Source organism: Scomber scombrus, chromosome 6 (genome assembly GCF_963691925.1).
Source record: "Scomber scombrus chromosome 6, fScoSco1.1, whole genome shotgun sequence".
In the NCBI taxonomy this organism is placed as follows: domain Eukaryota; kingdom Metazoa; phylum Chordata; class Actinopteri; order Scombriformes; family Scombridae; genus Scomber; species Scomber scombrus.
In genome coordinates this window covers 21,008,880-21,031,212 of record NC_084975.1, presented here as the reverse complement: position 1 = coordinate 21,031,212, position 22,333 = coordinate 21,008,880, and the positions used below count along the sequence as shown (strand labels likewise).

The 22,333-nt window shown below is 42.5% G+C and overlaps 1 protein-coding gene across 2 annotated transcripts; it reads left to right on the top strand.

Annotated features, from left to right (window-relative positions):
• The first annotated feature begins 440 nt into the window (after positions 1-440).
• nuak1b (NUAK family, SNF1-like kinase, 1b) lies at positions 441-19,935 on the top strand. 2 transcript variants are annotated; one of them, XM_062420300.1, is made up of 8 exons: positions 441-828; positions 1,448-1,754; positions 6,536-6,656; positions 11,109-11,260; positions 12,426-12,491; positions 12,621-12,740; positions 14,487-14,619; positions 15,458-19,935. In XM_062420300.1, exons 2-8 carry the CDS (start codon positions 1,452-1,454, stop codon positions 16,549-16,551), a joined length of 1,989 nt encoding a protein of 662 aa, XP_062276284.1. In that variant the 5' UTR covers positions 441-828; positions 1,448-1,451; the 3' UTR covers positions 16,552-19,935. The 2 variants fall into 2 exon arrangements, with proteins under 2 accessions (XP_062276284.1, XP_062276283.1); XM_062420299.1 differs by having other exon boundaries at positions 441-1,754.
• Positions 19,936-22,333: the final 2,398 nt, after the last annotated feature.

Sequence of the window (22,333 nt, the reverse complement as noted above, 5' to 3'; positions counted from 1 at the left end):
AAACTGAAAACTTTATTTTTTCTTCTTTCCTCCTTCATTCATCATCTCAAGACCCCTCAGATTTTCCTGCCGACCTTTGGGAGGGGCCTGGCCCCTAGGTTAGAAACCACTGGACTAAACTAAAAGCTATAACAGTAACATGCTGCAACACACTGATGCTTTAATATTGATAATCTAATGATGTCATATACAATAATATATCAGTCAGATGGACCAAACCACAATTTGTACTGTAATACTTCACTTTGCTGCTGGTGGGATTATTTCATGCAAGGCTTGTAATGGAGTATTTTTATATTGCCGTATCGGTATTACTTCTTCCACCTCTGCCCTTAAAAGAGGGTGGGGGTGGGGGGTGCATATGATTTCTAGCTACGCCCTCGATTCAGCAGCAGTCATATCAGAGATGCGAGAGGGGGGGAAGAGAGCACAAAGAGCGAAGGGAAGAGGAAAGACAGGGAAGAAGGAGGTCTGTGTAAACTCCGCCTCCGGACTCGGATCCTCTCGCATTCCAGCCTCTCACGTTGAGGATAGGGAGAGAGAGAAAAGGGGAGAAACAAGAAGGGCACACGAGGAAGAAGAAGAAGGAGAAGAAAAAGAAGAAGGGGCGCAGCGAAACGACCATGGCAATATTCAAAACGTCTCAGTTTGAGATAGTGTCCGATCACAGCGCACCTCTAGTACCACCGTCGACCACGGCTCGGAGCATGCAGTCGCACAAAAGACAGATGAGTCCAGATGAATGAGGAGCTACCTGGGCCGTGGACAAAATGAGGGTCATCTTCATCCAAAACGCCGGTTTCGTCGCAGCTTTCTCGCCTTTTAGATGTGAGTCGGTGTCGATGTTGGCAGCGTTTAGGACGACAGATAATGTGAACGAGCCAGAATTAACCACAGATAGATCATGTCAGTCAATTGAGGAGTGAGGAGATTAGCCACACCAATTTTAGACTTTTTTTTATTTTATTTTATTGGGATAGAGCTTGCACATTATAGCCCTTATCATCTGTAAACTGAAAGTGGATTCAGCTTCCGGCATGCAGCCCGCTGCCGAAATCTGAATGCCTATTATATATTATATTATTGACACTAGATTTAATTGATATCCAGTGATAGGACTATGTATCAGGTTATTATAGACCGATAATTTCCTTTTTAGACTTTTTCGTGCTTAATCCGTTAGTAGACTAATTATATAGCGATAATAACATGAATAGGTAGAAAGAGACATCTGTTGTTTTGATCAAAGCCAATTGATCAATCGAGACAATCTGGAAATGTTAGTTTCCACATGTAATAATATGACTGTTAGGCGACGCGTTATTCATTGTAATTTATTTATTTATTATTACTATTATTAGGCCTATAAGTATTATATTATCAATTTGTTGTTAGTAGGTAGTTTGAAATATTTAACAGTGGGAAGGTTGTTTGAACACTTCCCTAGTGAGATGGAAACAGCTTATTTATCGCCCCACCGGGGGGCAACCCGTCCCGAGGCCCAAAAAGGCCAAAACTCCGCGGGCAAGCCGGCGGGGGGTGACCTCTCCCCTCCACCTCAAGCTCCAGCTCTACCTGCCGGCAGCTCCCCTGAAGGAACCTCGCCGGCAAGCAGTGATGGACGGAGGAACTCGGGCGTGAAGAAACACCACCACAAGCACAACCTGAAACACCGCTACGAGCTGCTGGAGACGCTGGGAAGAGGCACCTATGGCAAAGTCAAGAAGGCGATTGAGCGGCACTCCGGCAGAGAGGTGAACCACTTAAGCGCCTGTAAACATCTGTCACGATGCTTTTAGTGAGCTTGTAATACATGCATGTTTGTGTAACACCATTTAGTAGCCACCACAAATAACTTTGGTCCTAAAATATTAGTGCTTTGTTGTGCTCAGAGGCGTGTGCGTGTCCTTCCCCCGCTGGGAATTCCCTCCATGCTCAAAAGGGCCCATGGGGCCTGGGAGCTGTGGCTGCACACGCCTTGTCCTATGCGGGGCCTCACGACCGGATGCTAGAGTGTAAATCCGGCTACTGACTGACTGATGCGACTTTAGTGACCCTATAGGCATCATGGAAGCCAGTTAACAGTCCCTCAGAGATACTACATGTGTTACAGCCAAGTTGCATTTTTTCCTTCAACGTTGTAAATGTTTCAGGCTGTGTCCTTTTAGTTTACTGTGTGGGTGTGAGTGTGTGTACAGGGGTCAATCCACCACTTTCTGTTTCTTTTTTAACAAAAGTCATTGCCTGCCTTAAGAAACCCACCATCTGTTGTTTTGTTCTTAACTCTAAGAGCTATGTCATTGCAGACCAATACATATCTGAATATTTCCACGTGTGGCAAAATTTGACCCCTGTGCCCATTCTGGCAGTACACAAGGAACTTTCCATTTGCTGAGAATGTCAAGGGGGAAACTTAGTATGGGTCAACAATGTCCCCAAATGTTTTCATAGCTCCTGGCAAATGCAAGCTTGATATTAGGGGACCATAAAGCCTCCAGTAATGCTTACTCTCCCCAGGCCTGTTCCATTTGGCTGCTTGTCCTTTCTTCAGTATGTTTTCCTATTCAGTATTGCCATGGCACCAGCTGTAATGGGAAATATATTACTTTTACTAGCATTGTTAAATTGCGCAATGTATGCTTGCAGGAAGGGTCAAAGTATCTCATTTTGATAGTGAGTGAGTTTGAGACACTGTTTCCTGTAGATAGCTGGAATTGTTGGCTTTAGGTGACTCCCCAAAGACCTTTTTTACAAGGAGAAACAGTCAGCCATTCACACTAGAACTACATATGTTTACATTTGTAGGGTTTTTAAATGCAGTGCAATACTGTATACCGTAGTGGTGCTGAGGATAAAAAATTACATATCCGAGCCAAACTCTTAAAAAAACAAAACATGAGCACTCCCAAAAAAACATAGTCAGACAATTTTATGTTTGACAAAACTATGTGTCCTAATGCTTACCCTTCCCCCTACAATCTGCAGCAATGTCCTGTGCATAACAGTCAGACTCAAAACAAGATGCCAGTAAAGTATAGTACATCATTGCATCACTGTCTTTCACGTGGGAGTTTGTGTATCTTTGAGTCCTTGGAGAATCAGCGCCTCTGCACATAGAGTACCAGCAGAAATTATACAGAGCATGACTGCCGGCCACCTCACATGCCACGTGCGTCTGGCACTGTGTTCCTAGACTTTACTTGACCTCTGACCCAGTGGTGGTCTCTTGTGTCTGTATGGAAGATACAGCAGTGTGGTTAGACTATTATGCAATCATTTTGTACCTTTTCCTTGTTCATTCCAAAACCAAACGAGAAGAGCAGATGGAGCAGGATGAGGAGATAGTTTTGTGTGTGTGCGCACATGTGTTTGCACATGAACTGACAGCACTTGAGGAAGATTGATTAGATGTAGGCACATTCAGTGTGTCAACTAAAGTAGAACTGAGTGACTGTCTGCTTTAATCTCCAAAGCTGTATGTTGTACTGCCTGGCAGCCAAGTAGAAATCCAACGTTATATGAAGTGCAATAGATCATAGAGATCAGAGTGACACATGCACAAGTTCATGTGTTTGTGCATGCCTCTAGGAGATGTGTTTCATGTCTGTATACTATAGAGGCAGAGAGAGAGTGTGTGTGTCTTAATGTATAATCTGCCACATACATGCTATAGTGAAAAGGTTGTGGTGACAGCCAGACCCAGAATGGACAGCGACACATGAAAGGCCATCCACAGCAGGAAATGAGATTGGAGGGGAAGGTTAATATCCTGTGTGGGGGGATCCATCACAGACAAGCAGTGGTGGGCAGTTAGTGCAGAGACACAGGGAACCCCACCTCCATAACAAGAGGAGCAGCCTCAGTTAAAGGGGTTACAGAGTCACATTAATATGAGCTTAAAGAACCAGATTACATCATTCCTCAACAATGGATTCACTGGAGAGGTACGCGAGAGGGGAAAACACTAACATTCCTCTGCTATATGTGGTGCCGTTGATGAGGTATTATGATTCATAGCTGTTTGATATAGTTCTCTGGAAAAGTGACGGGCCGTTTCCTCCCACTCCCTCTGTGTCTCTCTCTTTCTGTCTGTCTCTCTTTTTCTCTCTCTCTCTCTCTCTCCTTCTCTTCCTAGCTCTGACTCGGACACACACACACACACATTCAACACATATGACGATCGTGATCTTTAGACAACGCAGGGAAGGGTGAGCTTGTGATGAATACTTCATCTATTTTAATGGCCTGAGAAAGCGCAGGAAGATGTCAGGCTCCAGTGAAGCGAAACATGGACTTTCACTTCAAACAAACTCTGTTGCAAAAAGGGCGGGGGGCAGACAAGACCGGCCCCAATACCTGGCAGAAGCCGGCGTGGGCAGCAGTGCAGCGCCTGTTTACTGTGAGTGACAGTAATAGGGATCCACTTATGGACAAGCGTAGCTGTGTCAGCCGGTCCAGCCAGCTGGCAAGTGGCTGATGCAGTCAGCTGTTTAATGATCCACATCAGGGTCAGCACAGGGGAACATGAGGAGGTACACGAGGGATACCTGGCTTTGTCTCAAGCCCAATGTGGGAGAGCAAGCTCGTTCAATGAGTTAGCATACAGTGAGGAATTAGGATCGTGGCAGTTAAAGATTGATTGCTACCCTTTTAGGAGAAAAAAATCATTTTGGTTTTAGGCTGTAGTCATACTGAGAATCTTTACTCGCCTTTGCGTGCAACTTTTATGGGTCATTTCTCAATTATGTCCTAAATTAGTGAATTCCTGAATTAATTTATTAAAGCCTGGAGAGTAACTCACCTTCTGCTGCACCACTGAACACTCAAGTCAAAAATGTTATTCACCTTTTGGGATTTGAGATAAAATGTTGATGAACCTGGTGAGGTAAAGGAAAACACCAGCATTAAGACACAAACAACTTTTTTTTACCAATTATGAACACAGCATGTGGACCCCCTGGACATCGTTTTGTTTATTATAGTATCATTTCTTTAAATTCTATGTAATCAAGGCATGCTCTGGAAGGGAACTATTCCGGTTTAGGGTTATTTTTATTGATGTACACGGTAATTAGCTTGGCACTCGCTACTGCCTGTGGTTTCTGCTGCATGGAATCAAGCTGGACTCCTCAGAATACCACAGCTTAGCAAGGAGAGGACAAAAGTTTAAACTAACAGAATGAACAGACTCTATACAGGCCTGATCAAAGGAAAGCCGGGACTCAATCCAGAATGTTTAGGCTACAATTATAGTGACATGTGCTAGACTGTGTACTTTCAATTGGTTTATTTGGAGTATGCTGCTAACCTCTCATTTAAGGAGTGCATAGGCTAGAGGTTTGAATGCATCCAGTTCCTTGCGGCTGACTCTGACCCTGGTGCCATGACAATGAAAAATGATCAAATCAAGTGTAGTTGTTGAGTGTTGAACCTCCCGTAGCAGGCCCATTGGCAAGATGAGGAGATACCACTTACTCAGCCCCTGCCTTATTCCTCCATATACCCTCCTCTCACTCCCCACAATGTGGCAGCTTCTCAGGCAGCTTCTCAAATGTAGGCTATTAGCTGTTCTGGATTTGAATCACTAAAAATAAATGAATGGGTGGTGATTTAGTGTCTTCTGTAGGACTCTCAGGAGAAATAACTCTGGTGTTATGTAGGTTGAATCAGTGACACTTGATTTATTGAGGAGCATTCTGACCTCCAGACCTCCCTGACTTCCTCCAGAAATCATGAACACTTAACACCATGCTCACCTCTTTTTCATGGTCCTAAGAAGAGAAGACACAGCTGCTCCCAGGTAGACTGTTGCTATGGAAACTCCCATGTTTCACCATGTGGACCTACCTTCTGATCTCTTTGTTTGGGTTGGTTTGGGGGCCCGGATCATAGGTACAGCCCAAACACTGACTAATACCTGGTTAAATGTAGTCCTGAGCACTGAAAAGTACAAAGCAAGCCTCCATTATTGCATCACGTGTCAGGTTGTTTTTCTCAAAGAGAGCACCTTAATTTTGTTTCATACAGAAAAGAGGCTGGGTAAATTACACAGTGTGAGACTGGGATGATGCCTCCTCTTCTTTTGACTCATATTGCTGTTATGTCAGCAAGGCCTGATGATAAGGTCAAAGGGTGCTTTAGGGCCCCTTAGAGGGGAGAGGTAAGCAAGGCTGATGAAGTACACAGAGTTTATTAGGGAAAAGCAATACATTCTGAGGTGGCTCACAGGGTTTTACTGAGACAGACATACATCACATGGTGTACAGTATGTACTCTGTAAGAGCCATGTACATTTTAAAGTTTGCTGAAAAGATAATGAAAATAACATCTTTTTGTTGTCCTTTAAGGCAATATTTTCTTTTTCAGTTTCTATGGTTATTTTTCTTTGATTCAATCAACTTATCTATATAATCAGTTTAAGAGAAAACAGAAATTCTGTTTTAAAATTGCTACACGTGATCCATTATCTAATATAACTTAAATCAAAATTCTATGTTGCTATAAGTCATCTGATCAATGTCCTCTGTGTTTCCAGGTGGCTATCAAGTCCATTCGGAAGGAGAAGATCAAGGATGAGCAGGACATGGTTCACATCCGCCGAGAGATAGAGATCATGTCATCCCTCCGCCACCCACACATTATCTCTATATATGAAGGTGAGGGTGTGCCACGCGTCTGTAAATGCATTCACACACATGACAAATCGTACATACTGTGTTTGACTTGAGCACACATAAACACAAACACACGTCCAAAACCGCCCCTCCTCCCTCAGCTCATTTCAGATGTCATAATAAGACCTGGACTACAGCTATGGGATGTTATTCATCTTCTCTGCTCTGTCTGGCTGCCTGGGCCAGTAAAAGTCTGGATGGCTTTGATGGTGTGCATCTGGATCTCTCTGTGTGTGTGTGTGTGTGTGTGTGTGTGTGTGTGTGTGTGTGTGTGTGTGTGTGTGTGTGTGTGTGTGTGTGTGTGTGTGTGTGTGTGGGCGTGCGCACGTGTGCATTGAAAGTTTGTGTGTATAAGAGGGGTTGCCTCTCCCACATCTAAGAGGTCTCATCCCTTGTCTTCTCTGGTCTTGATCTCAGGGCCAGACATCTGCTGATACTTAAATACAACTGCAGCTGGGAACCAGACTGTACTTGTGAATGTGTGTGTGTTTGCACATATGTGTGTCTGCATAAGTCCTTATAACTTTGTGTGTGTGTGTGTGTGTGTGTGTGTGTGTGTGTGTGTGTGTGTGTGTGTGTGTGTGTGTGTGTGTGTGTGTGTGTGTGTGTGTGTGTGTGTGTGTGTAGCTAGGAAGACTCTGGATTGACCTCTGTCACCCAGGCCTGCATACTGTCTGACTCCGGTCCAGTGCTATGCAGAGGGAGGAAAGGCCTTAAGCCTTTCTCTGAGCAACGTCAACATATATCTACCCCAGGAAACAACTCTCTAAATATCAAAGCCTTTAAGTCAGGCTTAGACTGCATGCATATTTACTCTTTTTTGATATGAGTCTTTTTGAATGACCTTAACCTCATTGGGAGAAAAACATAGATTACAATTAATGGCGAGTGTAAAGGTTGAACAATTCCCATTGAATTCCTTCAACATATTGCTTGCAATTAATCATCTCTTATAATGCAGTCTGGGCCTATGTGCAGGCAATTAAAGTCACAAGGCACAGCAGTGTGAGTCGTATTCATATGATTTGTGAATCATGACTATTTTTATGCCTGTGTCAAGAAAGCAACAGTTTCAATGCCCTTTTCAGGACAGCTGCCCTGGCACAATGACAGCCAGTTGCGTGCCACTGCCCAAACTTGCTTACCCACTGTCCTTTATTCAGTTTCAAAGTCCCCAGGTTGTTATCAGCTATGTGTATATGCAACAAACAACACTATTTGTCATGGGAACGTGCCAGCAGTCAGCCGGAGGGCTGAAGTGCAGCCAAGTTTGTGTGTTTTTATGCTAACGCGCCGGCGACAGACATGGCCAGTGGCATTATGTTATTGGGTCGTCCGTCCCTCCCATTCTTGTGAAGGGAACGCCTGAGGGAATTTCTTCAAATTTGGCACAAACGTCCACTTGGACTAAAGAATGAACTGATTAGATTTTGGTACGTTTTTGGTCATAACTCAAGAATTCATATGCTAATTAGAAACAATGACAACGTTTCACACAAATTTGTAGCGCAAATGATGAAGTGGATGCCCACCTTGAATGTCATTGTGTATTCTGTCAAAATCAGCTTTATTGGCCATTAATGTGAAGACATACAAGGACTTTGACTTTTTCAACTTGTTTTTTGTTTCTCTCAATGAACTTACAAACTAATAGCAATACAGCAGATCAACAAAGCTGAGGAAAGAGGAAAGATAATGAATAACAGGCTAGACAACAAGAAAAGGAATAATTTTCCAAAATACACTTAACTAGGGAGTTTTGAATACACTGCAGCTGAGAAAATGATCTTTTGATGAATGGGTGAAGAGCCAGGGCTGAATTATCACTGGAATCATACATTAATAAAAGTCAGTATAGTGATAACTTCCATTTTGCCACAAAAGACACTTAATACATTGTATTAAATTCCTTCAAAGGCTTCACTAATAATATTATATGAGTCTGGACAGACATAGATGTAAACTCCAACTTGACTGGTTGGCAGCAGCATACAACCACAAGGCGGTATTTCTAGTTTAGGAGAATGATTAAAAGAACACCCAGCTTTATAAACTCCAAGGAGCCCTTATGGTGTTCCTATGTGTGCTGCTTTCTCTGTAAGTGGCCTACTCCACCAACAAACTTGACCAGACTCATTGCTCTCCTCTTTGGTGTGTCTCCTCAAACCCAGCGTTTACTGTTGTGGCCTGGCCTCCACCCAGCCTCGCTTTAGAGATATATAGGAGGCCCCCAGATTTGTGTATCCGGCAACACCCTCTTCAACAGCCCCTGCTAACTGCCTTGTGTGAAGCAAAGCTGAACCAGATGTGTGTGTGAAGACTGATTTTTACCACTCCCTCTCTCCGCTCACATTCTGCATCCATCAGCATGCTGTGCGGGGCATTTAAAAGAGGATTTTGCTCTTCTCTCCTACAGCATAACTATGTACCCTACTGCCAAGCCTTTAAAATAAATACTTAAACCTGAAGAATCTTGTAATTGCACAAATTGCAGTTAAAATGTTAGTAGCGTGTTTATGTTTGCAGGGACAGATGGTGTAGAGCTTAGGTCTGACTATTTAAGGGGGAAGGGGAATGAGGAGATGCATGTTTCACCCTGCTGTGAGTGAAGAGCCACATGTTTTTATTGACTCATTATACTGCATTCCCTTAAGGTGAGACAGTAAGTTATTTTGCAAGAAGAGATAAGTTCAGTAAATACGCCCAATTTAAGAAACAACCATTACCTCAGCATTAAAATACCTCATTTCAAAATATTCTTAATACTTGCTTGTTTATTGTCTGTGTCAGTAGTATTCCTCCTTTCCTCTGTATTAGACTCTGCGGCTCGCCCACTATGCAAGCTTGCCATGACGGTCTGTCATCAGTGTAGCAATAGGTCAATAGGTGCTAATTAGTCAGATTTGGGGGCCTGACGTGTGAACAAAGTCCAGTGAATGACAGTGAGGCTTTAGTGGAGGCTGGAGTATCCAACGGGCTGTAACAAACCCAAGTTATGTAAGCCAGGTAATTACTTCACCACGAGGGGTCAAAGGTAAATGGGAGTGCAAGCTGAGAATTGGCTCTCCAAGCAAAACCCCACCAGAGATCATTGCGAATGTCACCCCAGGTCATTACTCTATCCACCAATCAGAAGGCCAGATCTGCTCAGCCTTCCCGGGTGCTCTGCTACTTCCCGAGCAGCCAGACAGTCACAATCAGGGAGCATTACCATCACTCAGCAACTGTGTGTTTTTGTAGAGGATTATATCCTTAAAAGGACCATAGGAGGGGGGTGAGGAAAGTAGTGTGACAAACGTTGAAGGTGCTCACTCAAGGGTGCAGAAAGCAGAGGCCCTCACCCCCGGTGACCCTGCTGTGTGGGAAAATCAGCCCGCACAATACGGAGCAACATGGCTGACTGTGTTGTTGTCATCTTCATAGTATTCCCGTGGTCTTTTTTCTCTCTCCTCTTCTCTCTGCCCAGCCATTTTCATTCCCTTCATGCCAAGACGCTAGGAGAGAAGTATGTTGCCAAGTTGAAATTATACACTAGAAGGCTAAATACTGACACAGAATGATATGTTTGGTGAGGTGCAGTTCGTGGATAGTAACATTATAATAATACTTAAGTAATATTAAAACTTTCTCCAGTTACAGATTTCAAGTGATGCAAAGAAAACAACAAAAAACTTTCCTATCTTTATATTTGTTTTGGTAATATTAAGTCAATGTTGGTTTAAAAGCTAGCCTACATGCAAAAACTCTAAGTTCTTATGAAAGATACCAAGAAATATATGTGAGGCAGTTAATACTGATTTGCTTAATGATAAAATGAGAATGCTCTCACCAATTTTAAGCCATGAATAATTAAGAATTACTGCATCGTGTTGCAACATTAAGCTATTGTACAATCATATATGGGATATTTTCCTATCAGATGGTGGCTAGGAATGTGGGACATTGTTGTGAAATGTGGTGACATGATGTGAAGCTGAAGTGCTAAAGGCATCACTTGACACTTAAGTGGATCTTGTGTCTGAGAAGCTAACTCCTTCGCTTCTCACTTTGGTTCCTGCTGTCTCTCTGTTTTCACTGCTCTGTACTCGCTGCGGTCTCTGAGGAGTGGGCTTGATTGAGTTAACAGCCCCTCCCTATAATGTTTCGAAGGATCCAGGGAAATGAGGTGGGGTTTTGGTGATGTAACCCTGGTAGAAGTGTAGATATGTTATATGCTCCTCTGGAATTTGTGTTTCTTCTCCTAAACTTAAAGAGGGGGTGGACTGATTTAGTCAGATTTTTACATAAAAATTTCTATTTGTTATTTTAACATGATAGAAAGTAATTCCAGGTTAATTCTAAGTTGTCTTCCTATCTCTGTTGTTTTAAATATCCATATATTTTCCTGAAAGTAGATATTAATGGACTGTGGTCATTTTTGTAATCATTTCTCAGTGTTTGAGAACAAGGACAAGATTGTGATCGTGATGGAGTACGCCAGCAAGGGTGAACTATATGACTACATCAGTGAGAGGCGGCGCCTGAGTGAGCGTGAGACGCGACACTTCTTCAGACAGATAGTCTCCGCTGTGCACCACTGCCATAAGGTGAGAAAATACATACCTCATTATACATAGAGAAAAACACGCACATTAATTTTCTCTGTTACCTTAAATCTGCCTTTGCCCGTTTCACACACATCCAGATTTTGTTTACCAGGCTGCTGCATGCTTATTTTAACATTAACCATGCAGCTCCACAGTCAGCCATATAGCCAGTTAACCTGCAGGCCCTACACAGCACGCTTTTCTTGGCGCACTGGTGTTAGGGCGTCATCTGTTTCTGAGTGAAGATGGAACACAGGCCTTTTTAATTCAGGTTTACGCTCTGATTACAGTTCACCAAACAGGCTTTGCATTAATTCTGTCCTCATCTGTTGACACACTGATGGATGTCCCAAGATACCCCCCAAAGCTTTTCCCTAGAGATTTAGCCCCAGCCACACCCATTTCAACCCCTGTGCCACACCTCACTAACTCCCATCAAAACCCCAAGGTCCCGGAGCTTGTTTGGATGGGCTCCCCTCTTGTCATGCTCTTCCCAGCTGGAGATAGGCATGATGTCATGGTCCTCAGATAGGAGAGTCCCAGACAGCCATGAATGTTGAATCATCACTACCAAGCGCAACCTCCCACCGGGTGGGTTAGCATGAGTCACTGGCACAACAAGCAAGCAACCATTTCTTCCTTGTATCCACCAATCAGGGTCATGTGAACATGAGCTCCCTGCCAAGCAATAACCAATGGGAGATGCCATGCAGAGTGCAACCCTGGGGGGGTGTGTAACTGGTGAAGTCACTCCTCCACATCTGAGCTGGGCTCTGTCTGTCTGCATACCACATGTTAATTCCTGGGTTATTTTTTTAAAAGCCAGGCATACACAACATAGTTGTTTTTTAATCCCAAGATGTTGTGAGAACATCTTTCATACAGGGTGGTAATTACAGGCTTATGTTTATGTGACACATGTGAGTTGATTTAAAAAAGAAAATCACAGCAGATGTCAGCATAAAGACACCAGAGGGGACAGGACCAATTAAAGAGTACTAGACCAACAGGCTGCCTTGATTTCCCCCGAGAGCCACAAGCCAGCTCTGTCAGAGTAAATCATCTCCTAACACAATGGACTGTTTATTACTTGGATCCATCTCTCATGAATAATGCATTAGTAGATACATCAATCATTATTTTGTTTTTTCTGGTTGTCTTTCAGAATGGAGTGGTGCACAGGGATCTGAAACTGGAAAATGTGCTACTGGATGAAAACTGTAACATTAAGGTAACTTTACCCCTTGATCTGTGATGCGTTACCAGTAAGACTGTAATACCTTACCTAAGATGATCTTTGTATGAGGGATTAACAATCACATGGTCACTTTAAAATTCACACTTCACACTGTTTTCACAGATTGCTGACTTTGGGCTGTCCAACCTCTACCACAAGGACAAACTGCTGCAAACCTTCTGTGGCAGCCCACTCTACGCTTCACCAGAGATTGTCAATGGGAGACCTTACCAAGGCCCAGAGGTGAGACCCATTGAACCAAATGAGCCAAACCTTAGCTGTTTGTTTGTGACCTTAATTTCCAGGACATTTAGTTCCTTTTATATAACCGTCATCATTGTTATTGTCAGGGATGGTAAATAATAACAATGTTAGCTAGTGAGATTGGTGCGAACCTCCCAGATCTCACCTCTTATACAACTTTAATCATTATTATCTCCCTAGTGATTATCATCATCACACTGCCCATACACAAAAAGGTGGGAAAGCTTTATTTCTGGCTCTTTGATGGGATTACTATTAGTCTCCAGTCTAATGGAGGTCTCTCTTGCAACTCTGCAGCAGGTCAGCCCAGATACTCTCCGCATCCCTCCCCTGTCCTCCCCTTCCTACAGTGTTGGGGTCCTTTGAAGTGAAGAACTGGAGGATAGTTTTTGTTCACTTTCCCTTCAGTTTAATGGGATCGGAATGAGCTTCACAGCCTCAAAGAGCACTCATGGTCACAGTCAGCGTCTAACAAAATAGTTTTGGTGAAAGAAAGAGTGAAAATGTCTCCTTAAAGCCACTTATCTGGCAATTCCAGAGTCATTCTGAAGGGCGTTGTCTCTAAATTGCATCAGTTACATGAAACAAAGCAAAAGAAAGGGGGGAAAGCATTGCATTTTTAGATATTCAAGTCCAACCATTCAATTTAGCGTAATTCACTATAATTTACTCCAGAGTGCTAAAAACTACAGCAGTCCGATTGCAATCAAAATTACAGAACCCCAGTTGGGGTGAGGCCACAAATTACAGCAAACACAGCAACGAAAATAGAATACAACAATAGTGCGTGCCCTGTCTCGCCCTCAGGAATGGACCAATAACAACAGTAGAGTGATACATTCTTGATGTAGGTCCAGAGCCTTAGAGGAAGTACACTAGCTCCTTAACTGGCCCTATCTGATTTCCTCTTCCTAGACTATGTCTCAAAGGTTCAGTTACTGCCATCTGAGGCACATTCCTCCAGCCACCTCATCCTCCCCTACCCATACTCAACACACACGTCACATTTCCCTTTTTGTCACACACTTTCACACACTCTGACACATTACCAATCACTGAATGGCAGCATGTCTCCAGTGGGTCATCAGGTACCAGGATATCACAACTCTGCCATCTCTGCTTGACTCATGACCCCCTCCTTTCCCACCACCTCCCCCATGGCTCTGCACCTCCTCATCTCATCACCCCAGGCACAAAGTCATATGTAACTGCTTACTTAGAAAGCCACATTGCATTAGGTTGGTCAGAAAGTTCATGCCTCTGCCTGACGGAGCAGGAGAGAGTAGGGGAAGAGAAAAGGATGACATGTATGGAAATAGGCCATTTCCCACCAGAGCACAGGCATTAGTCATTACATCTATGAAGGATGCAGTGGAGAGAACACCACAGCATCACAAGCTCCCTAACTGAGATATTCTTTTATGATGTTAGTGTGAACTATGTGATTGGGATGCTTATTAATATCAAAGTAAACTGAAGAACATAACTCAAACGTCTGCTCTGATGTTGAGCAGAGCTGAGTTCATTCCACAACATTTATTTTGATGCCATGAATCACTAATCAAAACAGGACGTGGAAGATTGGTTTTCCATTGCATAACACAAGATGTAACACACACACCTCAAAGGATTGTAGTATTTCCTTTGTGCACACAGAATAATCACTCTTATGAGATAGACATTGTGTGCAGAGACTAAATAAACTAATTTGTGACTTTTCACCAGGTGGACAGCTGGGCGCTGGGGGTGCTGCTGTATACCCTGGTCTACGGGACCATGCCATTCGATGGGGGAGACCACAAGAACCTCATTCGCCAGATTAGCAACGGCGAATACAAAGAGCCCACTCAGTCCTCAGGTACTTTTTCCCCCCAGTTTATGTGACATAATGAACACATACCTGATCCCTGATTTTGAACAGCAGTTCTTTATAAAACAATATCATGAACTATACTGGGTAAATCTATTTCAGTTGGCATCATACAGAGTCTGTGAGGTCCACTATTTGTCTGAAAATGAAACCTTTGACCCCTGACTTTCTGTCGATAAATTGTACTGGATTCTAGGAAATAAATTAAATTCTAGAAAATACTTAAAACTTCTTGAAACATTGATTCATAAACTGTTGAATAGAATATTGATCAGGGTCCTCTGAATGTACTCATAATAGTAGACTTTACAATCCAGTACATACAATGTTTGCTGCTTTTTACCTACGAAAAGTACGAAGAAATTAAGTGATACCATTTAAGCTACAAACCTCCATTGATTTATTTTGTAACAAATACATTTTTTTTTAATAATCCAGTGTCTAACTTAATCAGGAACTGCATTGTATAGTAGGAAGGCTATCCTTATAAAGTTCTGTATGTTCCTAAATACAGTGCCAGATACACTTAGATGAATTTAGTGAGGGCCATGTTGTTGTTGACGGAAGATGTATTATTGTGGTTTATACTGAACAATGGAAAATAATTATGTAAAATATCAATATATTTAACATGCATACTTAATTACTCCATTTATGAATAGAAACCCACATCAACCCTGGCCATTTGAGCACCTTTGAATTTAGAGAGCCTAAAGCAGTGTCTGCAACATAAAACTCAGTACTGTAAAAGCATGTGATGTCAACAAAACAAATAGCATTCTGTATGAGAAAGCTCACAGATTGTACTTGTGCTGTTTCCTGGTAGATGCCCGTGGACTGATCCGCTGGATGCTGATGGTAAACCCTGAGCGCCGGGCCACAGTGGAGGACATAGCCAATCACTGGTGGGTAAACTGGGGCTGGAAGAACAGTGTGTGTGACTGTGAGACCCAACGCGACCATGGAGGCTCACCCATGCTAGCCCGCTTCATCGACTGGCAGAACCGCACTGAGCCACGTGGTTCTGGAGCCAAACCTGCAGCTTTGCCCCAGCTGATGCGCCAGAGGCCCAAAAAGTCCAAGAAGGAAAATGTTGAGGCAGGGCAGACCAACTGCGGAGCAGAGGACAAACCAGGTCTGAAGAGACCCAAGGGCATCCTGAAGACCAGAGTTACTGAAGAGCAGCAGTCTGCCAATCTGGAAGAGGGGGAGTTGGGTCAGACAGCGCTGCCTCAACAAGCTGAAGGGGGAGAGGAGGCCTCAAGCCCAGACCAAGAGGAAGAGGAGCAGACCCTGAGTGGAGGTTCGCCAGCCAAGATGGTGCCCTCTCTGCCCAAGAAAGGCATCTTGAAGAACAACCAACAGCGGGAATCAGGGTATTACTCCTCCCCAGAGCGCAGCGAGTCCTCTGAGCTTTTAGGAGGTGCCAGTATGTCTCTGCTAGCCACCTCCCCGCCCAAGAGAGTGATGGGGAGAAAGGGAATCTTGAAGCGGAACGGCAAGTACTCCACCTACAGTGGGCCTCCCTCAGCAGCAGCAGTAGCTAGTGTCCTTGGTGAGCCTCCTCCCTCGACTGACTCCGGTCTGTCCCGAAGCCAGAGTCGACCCTCCAGTATCGTTGGGGAGGACAGTTCTGTCCTGTCCCTGTCACCCACCTCCCTCAGCGGGGCTGAATGGCATCCCTCCACTACCCACCTCCGCCCAAACATCAGGGCATGTGTCTCGGCTGAAAACCTGCTGCAGCTTGCCAACTTCAAGGGCTTCCAGGCAGCGCCGCCGCTCCAGGGACCCAAGTTCAGCCGTGGCCCCAAAACGAAAGGCTCCCCGGGGGACAATGGCAGCTTCTCCTTGCTGGGGGACCTGGAGGACATGACTCAGGTGTACCAGCAAGCCCTGGACATCAGCAGCAACCTCACCTAACAGATGGGCAGAGAGAGAAGAAGCAGAGGAAATTGAACAGGACTGTGTGTGCATGTGTGTGTACAGAGGTATATTGGTGGCATTAACGACCAGTGTGTTACTGGGATACAGCAACATTTGGGTAGTTGTGGGTTTCAAAATGGGGCTGAAATCGATGGAAATGATGTATGTCTATACACACACATACACACACAGATGAATACACTTAGGTGCACTTCTCTGGCCAGAGGAAATTCACTTAGGGTTTTGTGAACAGGATAGAGATGGAGCTGGCACAAGAGAATGCCACCCAGTCTGCTTTCTCGGCCCGCCCATAGACTTTGCTGTGTTCAACATGTTTACATATTCAGCAAGAAGGCAAGTTAGAATCACAAATGCAGCAACCAGAAACTGGTTGGCTCTGCTTGTACACCACCCATTTAGAGTTTGAGTTTACAAAAGCACCTTAAAACTCACACAGAGCACATGCTTTTATGATCTTTACTTCCTTTAAAAAAAAAAAAAAGAAATTAACCAGGGTCTTGTTCCAAAATTAACTGACATTGCTGATTATTTATTAATATTTTCGTAGTTTCTAGTTTTATGTGCAAAACTGGTGGGTGCTGGCTGTTACTGGAAGAGTCCAAAGCTCCTTGTCTCCAACTCTTTGTGTGGAACTGACATATATAATTATGTTACTCAGTGATGAGAAACGTATATATACTCAGCATTTATAACTATGTCTGCGCATGTAATACACGCAGGCAATTATAGCTTCATAAAAGCGTATGTCCTATATATGTGTATGATACTAGAGGATATATAGGAAGTGCCTTTTTTGATTCATAATAAAAAAAATTATGTATGTCATTTCCTTAAAGTGGAAGGAAAGCCAGGCCAACCTGTCACCAGTTGTGCTTTTTATGATGTTATTTGTGAATGTGGAGAGACCCAGGGCCTTCAGTGCACAGCTGACTAGCTTACTTGTCAGGGTTCAAAGGCCAATCTCAGATAGTTAAGATCAAACAGTTTCGTCTTCTCCCCCTGTTCCTTCCACAAGTACATTCATACACAGATATGCCGGGATCTACAGGCAGCCTTGAAAAGACCTCCCCTGTGTTCTTTGTCATAGTTCAGCTCATAGTTCAGTTTGTCAGCAATTTAGGTGGCTTGGTTGAACACAGATTTGTTGGCAACACCAGAGGTCTGTAGGGGCTCACCTAGTGGTACATTTAGTGAAGGGAGATGGCGCAGACAAAACCTCACAGTCCTGGAATGTGCCTGGCTCTCTTAACTTTGGTTGTTTCCAATTTTCAAGGCTACCTGATAAAGTAGTGAGAGATTCAGTTTGGTTTTTTTACCAAAGACATTTACTGTGGTTTCCACTGTCAGACTAGTTAGTATTCTGCCCAAAGCTCTTCAAAAGAGCAGAGTAAGGAGGTTTGTTTAAACCTGCTGATGACACAGCAAATTCCACAGACAATGGCTGGAGACATGTTGGTGCTAGAGATCTGTATCAGCCCCGGCCCGACTCAGCACAGGTGGGATCTGCGGTCCGTGCTCAGCCCTCCAGCTGTGTATACTAGTACATTATGTCAACCAAGCACAATTAGCCAGCTATTGTTTTCATTTGAGAGTAAAAGAGAGAGGCAGCGCGTTGTGATTTATAGCTAGAGGGGGGGAAAGGGTTAGGGTAAGGGTTTGTAAGTATGATGCAAGAAGGGTGCAGAGATTAGAAAGGACTTTCCCGTGAAATACAGGAAAGGTCAAGGAGTAAGATTTATTTTTGAAGGGATTACAATGTAGAATAGTGAAAGTGAAGAAAGTGAGTAGAAAGGATAGATGGAAAGTGTTCTGTTTTATACCAAAGATGTGGTGAAGAGTTGACATGATTCAGAGGAATGGATAGGTCAGGGACTAATGAGAGCCTTTTGGATTTTTCTTTGACTTGGGAATCCCCATTGGTCAATGAAATCATCCCCACATTGGCTTCGCCTCACATTTGTTTTATTTTTCTTTCTCTTTTTGAGTTTTTATGTGAAATGCTGGAGGCTGTTGATACAGCTTGTCTTGAGGGTCAGTGTGTGGCTTGCGTGCTCGGTATGGCCTTAGACAGTGTGTAACACTTTTCAACAGCAATGAAAAAACAGGGGGAATGGTGACTGACATCATACAAAATATCAAATGATGTGGATGGAAAACCACGCAGCAGATGACCCCAAGGAAATAGATCACACGTTGAATGTTTTCAGTGGTCCGCTTGTGTGAAGGAGAGGTCTTGGGTATTGATTTAAATGAATGACCCGCTGCGTATTATATTGCATTTTATTGCCTTTTGTATTGCATTTTATTGTCAACTGGATTTACAGTGAGAAAATTATACTATGTTAGTATTTTGTTTTATCGTGCTTCTGTTTTTGATTTTCCAAAATATAAGAAACTTTATATTGCTTTATGTTATGGCAGAAAAATACTTCCTTCCTCGAAGTATTAAATTATCTCTCTAAAAAATGACAAATCTGATGTGACATTGGTGTAGTCTCAGCTTTCCTCTCTTTTGGTATACCTGTGTGCCATCAAAATCTACCAAATGGCAAAAATTAAGTCTTGTACACTAAAATCTTTATTGGAATAAAGTAAAATACAATGATCTTTACTTAGATATAAACAGCTGACTCTAAGATAATTGTCTTTCCACCTTTACCAAAGCAGGGGATTCCAAAATGCTGGAACGACATCAGGAGAAAAGGAAATAAAGCAATGGAAAGAATCTGATGATGAAACTTTAACTCTGCCAAACTGGAAATAACTGGTGCATATCTGTTAGTTAGCAGAAAGTCTAATCATAGGAAAACTTGACTGGATATTGTTATGACAATAATAATAAATTAGTATTATTATGTTATTTAAGTATTATTTTTGTTATGGCTCATTACTATTGTTGGCTATGGCCAAAGTTTTGGTTTGTTTTTGTTTTTGTCTGTTGGTGATCCTGGACTGCCAAGGTAGATTAAGTTGCGTGCCTTTGGTATCTTTTATGAACTTTTTTTTTTTTTGATAATGAAAATTATTATCAATGTGTTTTTATACTTGTATTTATTGGTGATCAAGCCATTTAATTTGTTGTCAAAGTACTCCATATTCACGCTTTGGCCTGCTTTGAACTGTGTGTTATGTTTTGAGGACGAACTGCACACAAAAATATAATAATTGTTCGATCAAAATAGGGTGGTATCATCTCATTGTGAAGGCATTGGTCAAGTGTGTCTTTTATAAGAATAGCAAATCAATAAGAGTTCCTCAAATCCTGTAAAATGTCTTAATTCATCCATTCGGGTGTATTTCTACTCAACATGATGCCTCTGTAGTACTGTATCAACTCAAATAAATGGATCTTGAAAGATATACGTTTGTCTTCATGTGTGTTTTAGTCGTAAGTTTAAAAGTAAAACAGTCACGTCAAGACATTATGAGGACATCCTTGTAAATACAAGTAAAAAAGGGTTTCAGTTACGATCAGTATTGACATGCATGTTATCCACATTGCAAACACTACTGTCACACAAAACAACAGGCCAAAGAATGCCAAAATTCAGGCTCACACACTGCAGGTTTTGTTTAAGGTATTTCCACTGTTAAAGTCTAAGAAATCTAAATGCAGTGATTCAAAATTGGAAGATGCTGACATTATGAGGCTTTTCATTTCCTCAGGCCAATTTTTAGTTCGATACAGTGGTGAGATTGGATTAATGGACAGTGCCAGAAGTTTGACCCAGTCAAGTAAAATGAGTAAAATGAAACAGAACTTCAAATAATTTCATCCACCACCTTTCTTTCTTCTCACTGTATGGACATGTGTAAAACAAACTATTCTTAGACAGATGGCCTCATTTATTTTCTTTTTTAAGAATATGTGACCCAAAAACCTACATGACTACATAAAGGAGGTCAGCAATGGTGATCGACATTGCAAAGCTGCACTGTTTTCATCTTTAACTTTGACATAATGAATCCAATTAACAGCAGTAAAATATTGGGGTCAAAATGTCATACTAAAAGGGTGTCGGTCATTTCAACTTATTTTGAAAGGATTTTTAAAAAAAAGACTAAAGTAGGCAGCCAGTCTTTCCTTAGCAGAACTACCAACGGGCAAGCTGGGCAAGTTTTTTTGAGTCTCTCCTTGAAATTAGCCAATGTTTCCACACAGACTCAGCTGCTGTAGTTAAAGTTAAATTAACTTGATGAAGTGCTGCTCCACCCAAAACCTATTTTTTGAGCATTAAAGACCCATTCCCTACAGGCTTGAAAGGTGGCTGTAAAACATTTTGTAGCATTGTCAGTCAGAGCATAGCAGTTCTGGACAACTTGAATTCATTTTGATTCATTTACATAATGGAAACAAGTGTCAAATTGTCCATAGAAAGACTTAAAAAGTAAGAATAACCCACGTCTTCAATGTACATTTGTAGGCTCAGTATGATCCAAACATATCATATTTCTACCAAAATAAGGTTAAAGACACAACTTTCATATCATTCCTCATATATGACCCTGTCAAGCTCTTTTAATGGTAGAAGAAATGGAAATCTTGAGTTTGTTGTTTTGTTTATTGACAAAGTCATTTCTCAACAAACAAGTCAGATTCAGCTTCATCAGTCCAACCAATGATTGATCTACGATCGAGCTGTTCTGAGTTATGGGAGAGTAAGAGGCAGGTGCTGTACGGTGTGCACACAAAGCATACTTGTGAGGTGGACCCTGCCATTGTCGAGGGCTGAGATGAAACCAGCATACTTAGCCATATTTAGGCAAAAATAACTTTATTTAAACATATTGAAAATACAGATGAGCAGCAGAGAACTGAAGTATGATGCAGGAGTGGAGACATTTCTCTGGAAATGTTGACTTTTTCCATCCTGAAAAGTGGTCACTACTGGAAGCCATTGTACTGACCACAATTGCCATGCTCAGTGAAGAACCAAACTACACACTTTTTAGTGCCAACTTTGAACTGGAAGACCATGTGTTTGTACTTGGAACCTCTTCAATGTACATACACTCAGTTATTCTGGGAATGAGCTCTGGGTGGTTGATTGGCACCCAGTCTCAATAAAAAAAAGAGTGATTCTGGCCAAATCCAATCAAGATTGGACAAATTTATACCCAAATAGGAAGGTATGTGCCAACATCAACAGGTAATAGTGGCTCACCTAGTGAAGCTGTAAATACAACAGATATAAAACAAATCCTCAGCCAGTTATGTGACAAAAGTGTTGATATTACATCTTCAATGAATAGTTGTGTGTTTTTGTACTAAGCATGCCTGCTAGTAATTGCTAAAAAAGTAGACAACAACAGTCTCAGTTCTCTGGAGGAAAGCAATTTGTCATTAGAAAACTGACAGAGTCAAACAAACAACAGTAGACAACACGGAGCAGAGAACACAGTTCATGTCTGGCTCGTGGAAGAAACAACAGTGTCTGTTTTTAGGACTTGGAGAGTCGATTGATTGTCGAGGGAGAACATTGCTGCTGCTGGGTTAATTTGATCCACATTTTGCAAGGGGGAGCGAGTGGGTGGCTGGAAGTTCTGGAGTCTTTTGGGGCTTTGGTACTGATGAGTAGGACAGCACCCCCCAGCTCATGCTGGCCAGACACAAGCTGCAGGCTCTGAGAGAAGACAACATCAAATACTTCTACAGTATACTGCAGGGCAGGATTTAGATTTCCTTAATCACACATTGAAACCGTATCCCAAGTCTAAAATTGACATCTTTAAGCTAGCCTGAGCTAATAAAAGCAGA

Bases quoted from the DNA above. Each gene is read 5' to 3' on its own strand.
- nuak1b (XM_062420300.1), top strand. From the start codon at position 1,452: ATGGAAACAGCTTATTTATCGCCCCACCGGGGGGCAACCCGTCCCGAG. The intron at 1,755-6,535 runs GTGAACCACTTA...CTGTGTTTCCAG, and splicing joins AGCGGCACTCCGGCAGAGAG to GTGGCTATCAAGTCCATTCG. The intron at 12,741-14,486 runs GTGAGACCCATT...ACTTTTCACCAG, and splicing joins GACCTTACCAAGGCCCAGAG to GTGGACAGCTGGGCGCTGGG.